We start from the raw sequence: 12733 nt of genomic DNA on the forward strand, positions 1-12733 counted from the left end.
TGATAGCATACACAGACTGAAATAAAGAATATTATACCCAATAGCAGACCAGAGGAGCTCAAGAATCAAGCCAAAGATTTGAAATGCGAAGAAGCAAAAAACACCCAACCGGAAAAGCAAAATGAAAAAAGAATCCGAAAATACGAAGATAGTGTAAGGAGCCTCTGGGACAGCTTCAAGCGCACTAATATCAGAATTATAGGGGTGCCAGAAGATGAGAGAGAGCAAGATATTGAAAACCTATTTGAAGAAATAATGACAGAAAACTTCCCCCACCTGGTGAAAGAAATAGACTTACAGGTCCAAGAAGCGCAGAGAACCCCAAACAAAAGGAATCCAAAGAGGACCACACCAAGACACATCATAATTAAAATGCCAAGAGCAAAAGACAAAGAGAGAATCTTAAAAGCAGCAAGAGAAAGAGACTCAATTACCTACAAGGGAATACCTATACGACTGTCAGCTGATTTCTCAACAGAAACTTTGCAGGCCAGAAGGGGATGGCAAGAAATATTCAAAGTGATGAATACCAAGAACCTACAACCAAGATTACTTTATCCAGCAAAGCTATCATTCAGAATTGAAGGTCAGATAAAGAGCTTCACAGATAAGGAAAAGCTAAAGGAGTTCATCACCACCAAACCAGTATTATACGAAATGCTGAAAGGTATCCTTTAAGAAGAGGAAGAAGAAGAAAAAGGTAAAGATACAAATTGTGAACAACAAACATGCATCTATCAACAAGTGAATCTAAGAATCAAGTGAATAAATAATCTGATGTACAGAATGAACTGGTGATTATAATGAATCAGGGACATAGAAAGGGAATGGACTGACTATTCTTGGGGGGGAAAGGGGAATGGGAGATGCGGGAAGAGACTGGACAAAAATAGTGCACCTATGGATGAGGACAGTGGGTGGGGAGTGAGGGCGGAGGGTGGGGCGGGAACTGGGAGGAGGGGAGTTATGGGGGAGGGGGGGGAAGAGGGACAAATGTAATCTGAACAATAAAGATTTAATTTAAAAAATGATTCTGTGCAGAAGATATATACAATACATATAACTGGCAAAGGACTCAAATAAAATAGATAGCTACAACCACTCAGTAATTTTTAAAAATCTAATTTAAAGGGGAGAGAGGCAAGTATGAGACTTGAGCAGTAACTTCACAAAATAAGATATCCACCTGGTCATACACTTATAACAGTTTACTGCTCAATATCAGTAGTCATCAGGGAAATGCAAACTAAAACAGAGATACTGCTACATGTTTGCTAAAATGGCTAAATATCTAAAAATTTGAGAATACCAAGTGTTGGAAAGGATGGCAACAATGGAAACTTTCATATATTGCTTGTGAAGTATACATTAGGACAACCACAGTATCTACTAGAACTAAGCATAACCTTACCATGTAATCCAAACATACCTCTCCTCAGTATATCCGAAAAAGAATATATATGTCCATAAAAAGACATAGCATTTTATTCATAATACAAAAAAAACTAGAAAAAAACATGATACACCAAGAAGAAAATGGGTAAAATACAGGTTATTCAAACAATAGTACAGCACAGAGCAATTTTTTTTAATGAATGATAAAATAGCCTCATGAAAGAATCTCAAAGAATGATGATGTGCAAAAGAAGCCAGGCACAACCAAGTATATATTGCCTGATTCCATTTATATAAAGTTCAAGAACAAACAAAAAATAATCTATGGTATGAGATGTCAGAATACCTGTTGCTTTCGGCTATCAGGAGTGGGATTGTATTCTTTTTCTTCTATGTTTTATTTCAAAAAGCCCATTTTGTTTTTGCAACCAACCCCTACAACCACTTTAACGGTTTCATTAAAATCTTAATTTGAGTAGCAAATTTGATTCCTTCATCTCTATACAACTAGCTCCTAGTAGAATGAATATCACAGTGAGCCACACAGACATCTGGTCAACTGAAATGACACAAGAGTCCAGGTCAGGCACTTTTCTTTTTAAAATACCCTAAAATGGCCCAATCTCAGAAGACCAAATGAGTCTCTACGTGTAATATATTTATCCTGCCCAGAGATCTTGGGACGGCTTCTTTCTGGAGCTGGGCTTTTATATCATTCTGCATCCTGACATTCTGGCACTTTGACAAAAGCATACCAGATTCTAAAGGTAGATACATTATCAATTTATGTACTTTCTCTATTTTATAATTATTCCAACATATCAGAACAATTCACAATCATTCTAACTGGAAGAAAGGATATGTTTCTGATAGGAATAAATGACATATTTAAAGTCATAATAATTAGAAATTATCTTAAAATGTACCAACCTGAATTTCTATATGACGAGGGTTATCAATAAATTTTTCTATTAGTAGCCTATCATCACCAAAACTAGAAGCAGCTTCTTGAGATGAAAACCTAAAACCATCCCTGTAAAGGGAAACAGAAGAACAGTCAAGCAAACAAACCAAAAAATACAGCCCTTAATATAAAAGAAAAATAATTAAATATTTATTTTGGCTTACTTCTGAACAAAGCAGAGGAAAACTCACTTAGTAAACAAATAACTAAGCTAACTTTGGTTGAACTACAGCTCTTCCTCTTACTAGCTCTATGACCTTAGGTGAGTGATTTAACTTCCCTGATCTTAGATTTTATATCTAAACAGGAATATTGGTACTTATTTTGCAGACTGTTAAACCTGAGATTTTAATAAACCATATCAATCACAAAGTTCCATTTCTTCAACCCTAATCCTGTATAATAAAAGGCTAATATGCAAATCGTCCCCTAAACCAGGAGGGTCGCCCGGGAGTTCGACCATGAGGCAGGGCCTCCCCCAGCCGGTCCTGCCCTGGATCAGCCCTGATTGGGGCAGGCCAGCCAGACCCCATCCGTGCACAAATTTGTGCACAAGGCCTCTAGTATATCATAATTCCACTAATAAAAAATATATAAAAGTACATATCCATTAGACTCAATAGTCAGATGCACACAGAAATGTAAATGACCTGGCCAACTGCACAGCTGGGGCAGAACTACAGCCAACAGGAGGATCCTCAAGAACATTTCCTGATATTTTATATATTCCTTTAAATTGCCTCCTTCACAACCATATAGACAGGCAATAGATGCAATGCAGCATGATATTAATAGCTGGTGATTATAGAAGATAAATACATGGGATTTTTTGGACTATTCTCTCAAGTTTTGCATAGGTATTATTTTTCCAGGACATAGAGCAATTTTTTAAAAATGAAGAGCATGGCCCTAGCCACTCTGACTCAGTGGATGGAGTGTTGGCCCTCAGACAAAAGCATCCCAAGTTTGATTCTGGTCAAGGGCATGTACCTTGGTTGCAGGATCGATCCCTGGCCCTGGTAGGGACACATGCAGGAAGTAACCAATTGATGTGTCTCTCTCATATCGATGTTTCTCTCTCTGCCTCTCCCCCACCTTTCCACTCTCTCTAAAAGTCAATGGAAAAATATCCTCAGGTGAGGATTAACAAAAAAAAATTAAAAAAGAGCATATATCATTAAATCAAATAGTCTCATGATTTTGTTAATCTCAACAAAGTTTCAGAGATGATTTATTTATCAAGTTGAAGAGAATAATATTTTAGGTAGAAAATTTGTGTGTGTACTTTTGTGAATTGATGAGCATATTTAAAATCAATATGCCACTTACCGGCCAAAAAATGGTTAAATTATTTACCAAATGATGCCTAATATATGAATGAATACAGTGATCACTGAATTCTAAATTAAGATCCATAGGCAACAGCAGCACAGCAAACCTCACTGCCAAGAAACTAGAGCAATCCTCAGCATAAAAGAATATGTTACTAACATTAGTCCTGGAGAAATGACTGATAAGAAATCTGAGGTCCTATGAAAAGTAAATGCTAAGGCTTTCAGTAAAATTGCTATATAAGCTAAGTGCCATACATACAAAAGGTGAAACAAGGAGGAAAAAAAAACTAAAGTTCATAAAATCCACATTTCTTATAAAACCATTATGTTGTGTTTAGTATCTTTATTACATCAGTCTTTCCTACAAAGATGCTGTAGGAGATTGTCTTTCCCAAAGATGGTCACAGTGGCCACTCCCATTCCATGTGCTCTTCTAAGAATCTTGCTATTCCCTCTTGATGAAGTGGAATCTCATTCCCTTCCTAAGGAATTTGGGCAGAAATATGGTGGAAGGGAACCTATGTGACTTCTGAGACTGGATTACAAACAGTGAAAGAGCTTCCATTTGTATCTGAAACAACTGCCCTTGGATCACTGGGTCCCTATGTAAAAAGTCCACGGCTACCACACTGTGAGGAAGCCCAAGCCACCCATAAAGTCTACTTGGCAAACAGGTGTTACATTTAAAGCATAAAAGATAACTTCAACATCTGAACTTTAAAAGACAAATAAAATGGATTCTGTGGTAAAAATGAAATTAAACATGCATCCTCCCCTTATACTTGCTTCCACCCAAACACAGCGACCAGTCAGCCTGACTTCAAACATTTCACGTAGTTAACCAATGCTCAGTAATATAAAGGTAAGTCCCCACTATCAAAAGGAATCAAGCCAGACAGAATTCCAGAGAGGCTAAGAACCAGACCCTTCTTCAATTAAGCTTTACTATTTTGAAGATAAAAGCCCTCACTCTGGCCTTAATCTCTCAGTCTTTCCCAAGAAATTTTCAATAAAACAGTGTAGTAGCATATGCATTTAATGCATATAAATCAACACTAAGACCAAGGAGAGAGTAAGAGCAAAAAAATAAGGTAAATAGTGACTGCAAGTAATCCTTGAGGACACTCATCCTCTGCATCAAATCACTCAGCAAATCCTGTTGCCTCTACTTTGAGAATTAAACTCTTTTCTTATCACCTCCACTATTACACTGATGAAAGCCACCACCACCATTTTTCTTGCATGGATTATTGCTAAAGCCTCCCTGATTTCAGAGTTCATGATTCTACTGTCCGTTAAGTCTGTTTCAAGATAGCAACCAGTGATCCTTTAAAACTTAAGCCACAAAATCTTGATAACTGATTAACCTGGTTGATACATATATAAGTTCATTATATTCTACTTTTTTATATGTTTGAAATGTTTTATAATTTTAAAAAAGTAAATGTCAGAAATTTGTTGAAGTTCCATTAAAGTGACTTCTCTACTCAAAATCCTCCAATGCTCCGTCATCTCACTAAGAATGCTCTACAACGTCCTACATAATCTGCCCCCATTCCACCCAAAACCCCTTGACCCATCTCCTTCTACTCCTCCCTCCCTCCACCACCTGGCCACCTTGCTGCTCCTGGATCTCTCAAGACATGTTCCAGGGTCGAGGCCTCTGCCCTTGCCTGGGTCCTTTCCTCCTTACTACAATGTGAATTCTCAGTGGGACAAACCTACATCTTGTTTAGAATGGGAATTTCCTCCAACCTTCTCCAGACCTCTTGAGTTCCTCCTTTATTTTTTATACTCCTTATCACCTTCCACCATAATATATGATTTACTTTGATTTTGTTTATCTCTTTCTATCAGTACAGGCTTTCTGGACCTTGTTTATGCCAGGATCCCTTTTGCAGAAACATGCAGCATATGAACTTTCTGTCAAAATAAGGCTTAAAGTGATTTAAAACACATAGAAAATATACAGAATTGCATAGGAAATAAATTACATTAAAATACAGGTATCAAAATATTTTTAAAACAATTTGGGGATATAATGTATACAGTTCTTTATTCATCAAAAAGCTCCACAAGTCTAATAATCAGTATAACCTAGAGATATCTATAACTGTAACGTGATAAGATAATACTGTATGTGATTTCCTAAATGGTGAAAATCTCCAGAGATACTACTACTACTAATATAGTTTGTTTCCTATATTAGAGGAAACACTAACCTGCCATTAGATGATAATGAAAGAAATATGTGTTTTTTAAAACTCATCCAGCTGCATGAAATCTATGGTCTTTGAATTCAAAGGTTAAGAACTCCTGAGCTAGTGTGTAAACTGTATGGAGGAATTAATTATTTTGTTTGTTTCTGTTCCTTGCTGTATTCCTGGAATGTTATTAAAACATAGTAGACTCTTAACAAATACTGCCATCCATGCAATGAGTATATTCTTATAGGGTAAGCTTAAGATGGGAGAAGAGAATCTGATATTATCTCAGTCAATATCAGGTCTCAGTGACACTCTGAGAGTGAGACTGAGGTTTAAAGACCTGCACTTGTCATATATCATCACTCCACATCATAAGCCAATTACTTTCTGACACTTAACAAAAGACACAATGGTGTTCTGAGACAATTTTCTTGTTAGCGTTAAAACTATCTGTGTAAGTCCGCAATGTGGTGTCTTCCCAAAAGATTTTAATGGCTAATATATTGCCTTTAGGAGCTTTTTACCTCCTTGTTCACTTTAGAACCTAATTTCTGACTTAATATTGTACTGGATGACTTTCATACCAACTACTCCAGATTGCTGTCATGTAGAAATTTTGAGGAGTGGGAAGGATAAGAGAAAGAAAGGGAGAAAGCAAAATTAACAGCTTAGAAGACCAATTTACTTCTGGGTAAAGGGTAGAAAATGCAACAATAATTATTCAGTGATTTTTTTTTTTTTACCCCTCTCCAAAAAATGACATAAATCTCTCTTACTACCAATCCTGAAAATAAATAAGACTACAAATCTGGAGTCCCCTAAAACCTGCTCATATTAGACAGTTTTTCAAAAAATTATTTTGTATAATCAATGCTTTGGGTTTTTTAATTACTGTTTTAAAATATACTTTTAATTTCTGAACTACTAATAAAAAATGTTCTAAATTTACAATGGAGTGCACTATAAAATGGACATACAGTAATTTCAAATTCAAAAAAATATATATTTTACGCTATCAAAGTATCAAAGTATTTCACTACTTTTATAAACAAGGAAATGAAAGCAAGTACATACTGAGTAATAAACAAATGAAATAATGACACCTTTTAAATATGTGGTTTAAATCTTTGGCTGCACTTAGAATTACACGATCAAATGTTAGTAACTTTTGCCTAGAAAATGGAATCATAACTGTAAATTTTAAAAGTAGACTGTAAAAATGAAAAGATTATCCTTTCTTAATGTTTAATAAAGTAAAAACCTGCCTATAATACGGTAATCATCATGAAAATATAAATAAGGAAGTTTCTGCATAATTCCAATTTTTCCCATCTAAAATTGGGAAAAAAGCAAAAATTAGATGGTGATTGTAATTATTTCATTATGTTTTTGATATTTGTCTACTTGTCAGATTAATAAAACTCTAGTAACTGTAATTTTCATCAAAAGTATATTTTGGACAGCATCTCACCTGGTCTCTTCATCATCCCAAGCGATTCGCATGCCTTTCCCACCACCACCTGCTGAGGCCTTGATCATGACAGGGTAGCCTAACAGCAGGGAAGAATTAGACAGAAGTTCAGACTTTGATCATTTGGATGCAGGAACATGACAACTGACCACATGTTCAATAACGCAGGAGACAATAACTAATTTATTTAAAAGTTCCTTTCTTTAGAGTCAGAAAGATAACACCAGTATAATGATCTTGCATATATTTTTAATGAGAGTGTGTTCATTTAAAAAAAAAGAGTGACTATCAATAAATGTAACATTTTCACCAATAATAAAACCAAAAGCTAAGAAAACATAAATTATTTGACAATGAATTCCAAAACTGGAAGTAAATATAGTATTAACCAACCAAAGATACGTGAAGCAACTTATATAGCATTAAGGAAACACACAAATATACACACACACACTCATATGATTCCCCAAAACTGCTGCTTGGATGCATAACAAACTAAATTCCCTTGTTTCAAAAGTAATGATTTATAGTGCTTGAGGTATTTTTATCTGAAAAGTCACAGGACTCCCCTGCAGCTTTTACCAGCAAGAACTGACATGATGGTTTTGGGAAAAATCAAGCCCTGACTATTATATTACAAAAGTTCCAGATCTTGCTGACATCAATGGAGAAGCTATTGCCCTAAATCCATTCATTCAACAGGGAATGCCTAGATTAGTGGGAATTACTAAAATACAACATAAGGCCCCAAACAAAGGATATTTCCAGGTATAGTTTTATAAGAGAAAATAAAATCATAAAATTGTTGTTAGTTAGCAAGATTTAATATTTAGACTAGTTATTACAAAGTAAAATTTTTGACAGCATGAGTCATCTATAACAATTATCAAGAGAAGTTGTAAAGTCTTGTTTAGAAGTTTTCTGAAAAACAAGGTGGAGATACACATGTCTGAGGCCACTTGTTTAGGATTGTTTCTGAAAAAAGAAGAGGTCAGTAGTGAGCCTTTAAAGGACTCTTCCTGGCCTGTGACGCTCTTAGAGTCTAAGAGCACTGAACTCTCTCTATAGGATCTTAGAGGGAAAGGGAAGAGAAGGCCAAAGGTCATAGGCCTTTGACCTCTAAACCATAAAATAGCACTCTTAACTTCAACTTAGTTAAAAAGGCACTTGCTTCCTAAGTGTCTCATAATTAATTCAATTTTTAAAATTCTGATGTTGGTTATGTCTGTGTAGGATAACTTTATTCGGGAGTAGCATTTTAAAAGCAATGATAAGTGTAGTGAGAAGAAGAAAGATTAACATATAGTTTTCACATTGGGAGCTTTATATTCTAGGATGAGGAAAAGTACCTAAATAATTATATCATTAGGAATTCAGAAGAGAAAAGAATCACAGGAAGGTAAGAGAAAAAGAATTAGGAAAAGCATATTCTAGAAAGCCAAAAAAAAATTAATATACCTTCATTCTTACATCACATCAGAGAGCCATAAAAAGAAAAGAAAGTCCATTTGTACTTTCCCTGATGAAGTTATATTTGGTTAAGATGGTGTTCATTAAACTTCCTGATGAAATGTCATTTTTGTTTGTAATTAGAAAATGATCACACTTTTATCTCCATTATCACAATTACCAGTATGCAAACTGCCATCATCTCTTCCTAGGACTCCTGTAGTAGCCCCCTAACAGAACTCCCCATCACTAGAGGTGGTCCCAGTAAACTACACAGTGGTCAGTGAAATTTTTTAACAATATATTTAGCTTCACCTCTCTCTCCTGCCTAAAACATTAGGTGTTTACATTGTACTAAAAAAAAATCACAGTTGTATACTGAAAGAAATTATGAACTCAAGGATAGAATCATAAAAGGTAGAGAAAGATGGACAAAGATATACTTGTTGAATCAGAATACCAGAAAAGGCTATGCTACACTTGCCCTAAGAAAGTTAAAAAAAAAAAAGAAAGAAAGAAAAAAGCTTAAAAGATATTAATCTGAACATCAATTAATTTTCCTATCAAACAAAATAAACTTTAACATCCTTTAAATAAAAATAATAAAATCTAAACATTCACAATGTCTACAATCCAATAAAAAATTAAGAGACATGTGAAAAGGCAAAATGTGATCCACATCAGAAGGAAAATAGTCAACAGAAACAAAGTCAGAAATAAAAAGCCTTAAAACAGTTATTACAAATACTATTACAAATTTCAGATATTATAAATACTGTCTGTATGATTTAATGGAAAAATAATCATGATGAGGAAAGAAGTAGAAAATATAAAAAATTAAAATAAAATTTCTAGGTATAAAAATAAAATGGCTGAAAGAAAAAAAATTCAACAATGTATAAAAAGAATTATATGCACCATGACCAAGTGGGATATATTTCAGTTATGCAAGGCTAGTTCAACATTCAAAAATCAATTAATGTAATCCATCATTAAAGAAGAAAAGAAGACCACATAAGCAGATACTCCAACACCCAATGAGTTCAGCAAACTAGGGATAGAAGGAAATTTCTTAGACTTCATAAAGAACATCTACAAAATACCTACAGCTAACCTCAGACTTAATGTTGAGGATCTAGATGCTTTCCCCCTAAAATTAGGTACAAGGTAAGGAGGCTCCCTTTTACCAGTCCTATTAAACATGCTACTATAGTTCCTAGCTTAACCATTAAGACAAGAGAAAGCTAAACAAACTGGTAAGAAATAAATAAAACTCTTCATTAGCAGGTAATATGATTGTCTATGAAAAACTCTAAAAATCAACAACCACCACCAAAAGCAAACTTCTAAAACTACAATGTGATTATAGCAAAGTTTCAGGATACAAAAGTCATTGCATTCCTATATACCAGTAATGAAAACTTGGAATTTAAAACTAAAAACACAATATCATTTACATTAGCAGCAAAAAAAAAATAGAATACTTAGACATAAATATAAGTATCTACATGAGACTTATTATAAAGCTACAGTAATCAAGTTAGCATGATATTGGTAAAAGAACAGACAAATTAATCAATGGAATAGAACAGAGAGCCCAGAAATAGACCCACACAAATATAGTCACCTGAAATTTGACAAAGCAGCAAAAGCAATTCAATGAAGAAAAGAAAGTCTCTTCAACAAATGGTACTAGAACAACAAGCATCCATATGTTTAAAAAAAAAAAAAAAAAAAGAATCTAGACACAGTCCTTCTACCTTTCACAAAAGTTAACTCAAAGTGGACTATAGACCTAAATATACAATACTAAATAATAGACTTTCTAGAAGATAAGTAGGAGAAAAATCTAGGTGATCTTGGATTTAGCAATAAACTTTTACATATAACACCAAAAGTGAAATCGATGAAAGAAAAACATTGATAAATTGAACTTTATTTTCAAAATATATCTGGTAAAGAACTTGTATCTAAAATATACAGAGCTCTTAAAACTCAGCAAAAAGAAAACTAACAACCCAATTTAAAAATAAAAGATTTGAATAGACAACAAAAAGATATGAAGATATAAGATGGCAAATGAGCATATGAAAAGATGTTCAACATGAGTTGTCATCAGGGAAATGAAAATTAAAACAGCATACTACTACACACCTTATTAGAATGCCTAGTATCCAGAACACCGACAACATCAAATGCTACTCACTGCTGGTAGGAACGCAAAATGACCTTACCTAAAGCTAAATAAATATAATTTTACCATATGACCCAGCGGTAGGTATATACTCAATTGAGTTAAAAATTTATGTCCACACAGAAACCTGCACACAAATGTTCACAACATCTTTATTCACAATCACCAAAAACTAGAAACAACCAGGATATCTTTCAAAAGGTGAAAGGATAAACACACTGTTGTATAACCATATAGTGGGATGTTGCTCAACTAAAAAAAAAAAAAAAAAAAATGAGCTACCAAGCTGTGAAAAGACATGGAGAAACCTTTAAATGCATCTTGCTTAGTTTAAGAAGTCAAAGTGTAGGATTTAACTATATGACTTTCTGGAAAGGGTAAGACTATAGATATAATAAAGAGCAGTGTGTGCCAGGGGCTGGGGGCATTGAATAGGTGAAGCCCAAGGGAAACTATTTTGTATGAAACTGTAATGGTGGATACATGTCATTATGTATTTGTCAAAACTCATAACTATACAACAGAGTGAACCTTAATTTAAACTAAGGACTATAGTTAATAATAATGTATCAATGTTGGTTCATTAATCTTAACAAATGTACCACATGAATGCAAGATGTTAATAATTGGAGAAACTTTGTAAAAGGCTGGGGTTGGGGGTAAATATGGAACTCCACATACTATCTGTTCAATTATTCTGTAAATATAAAACTGTGCTTAAAAAAATCAAGACTCCTGCCGTAACCGGTTTGGCTCAGTGGAGAGAGCGTCGGCCTGCAGACTGAAGGGTTCCAGGTTCGATTCGGGTCAAGGGCATGTACCTTGGTTGCGGGCACATGTCTAGTAGGAGGTGTGCAGGAGGCGGTTGATCAATGTTTCTCTCTCATCGATGTTTCTAACTCTCTATCTCTCTCCCTTCCTCTCTGTAAAAAATCAATAAAATATATATTTTATATAAAAAAAATCAAGACTCGTAATCATTTAAAATGTGTGTGTGTGGGGGGGGCAAACATTTGAAAAAAACAGTTCATAAAAGAAGATTAATAAATGGTCATTAAGCATGTGGAAATATGCTCAACAGTATTAGGTATTAAGGAAATAGAATTTAAAATCACAAGTAAACAAAACTACACATCCATTAGAATTACTTAATTTAAAGAGAAAAGCAATATGAAGTGTTTTCCAAGGATGGAGTAACTGAAACTCTCAAACACTGCTACTGGAAATGTAAAATGAGGGAATGGACATTTTCAAAAGGGATAAAAATGTTTTACATATTAATTGTGGTTACATTTATTAAAAATCATTGTTATGCACTTAAAATTGATGTATTTTATTCTTCATAAAGAATTATTTTTATAAAGCAGTCAAACAAAATGAACAAATTGCCTATAAACTAACAAAAACTAGATGGAGAGCTATGTCTTCAATAGCTACAGAACACAGAACAAAGATTTCAGGGCTATGCTGACAGAAAACTACTATCAACCTGGATTTGCCTATACAGCAAAACTATCTTTCAAGAAAGAATGCAAAATACACTATCATGTAAACAAAAACCAAGTTAACTACCGGTAGAAATTTCTAAAGAGTAAATTCCAGAAGAAAAAACAACACAAAAATAATCCTATTTTCAAAGTCAGGGATTAAAGAAGAAACAATGAACAAAAAAAATAAGCTTTGGGGTAAAGCTAAATAAACACTGGGTGTTTATATTCT

The 12733-nt window shown here is 34.1% G+C and overlaps 1 protein-coding gene across 1 annotated transcript in view; it reads right to left on the reverse strand.

Annotated features, from left to right (window-relative positions):
* PCCA (propionyl-CoA carboxylase subunit alpha) overlaps nucleotides 1-12733 on the reverse strand; it is a 341666-nt gene that overhangs the window by 197795 nt on the left and 131138 nt on the right. The window contains exons 9-10 of the mRNA XM_070408647.1: nucleotides 7372-7450; nucleotides 2326-2428 (exon numbers count right to left, since the gene is read on the reverse strand). Coding sequence (XP_070264748.1) covers nucleotides 2326-2428; nucleotides 7372-7450 — 182 coding nt within the window. The remainder of the gene's footprint in view (nucleotides 1-2325; nucleotides 2429-7371; nucleotides 7451-12733) is intronic.

This window comes from Myotis yumanensis, unplaced genomic scaffold (genome assembly GCF_028538775.1).
Source record: "Myotis yumanensis isolate MYYU_CA2020_CCGP unplaced genomic scaffold, mMyoYum1.0.hap1 SCAF_3, whole genome shotgun sequence".
Lineage (NCBI taxonomy): Eukaryota > Metazoa > Chordata > Mammalia > Chiroptera > Vespertilionidae > Myotis > Myotis yumanensis.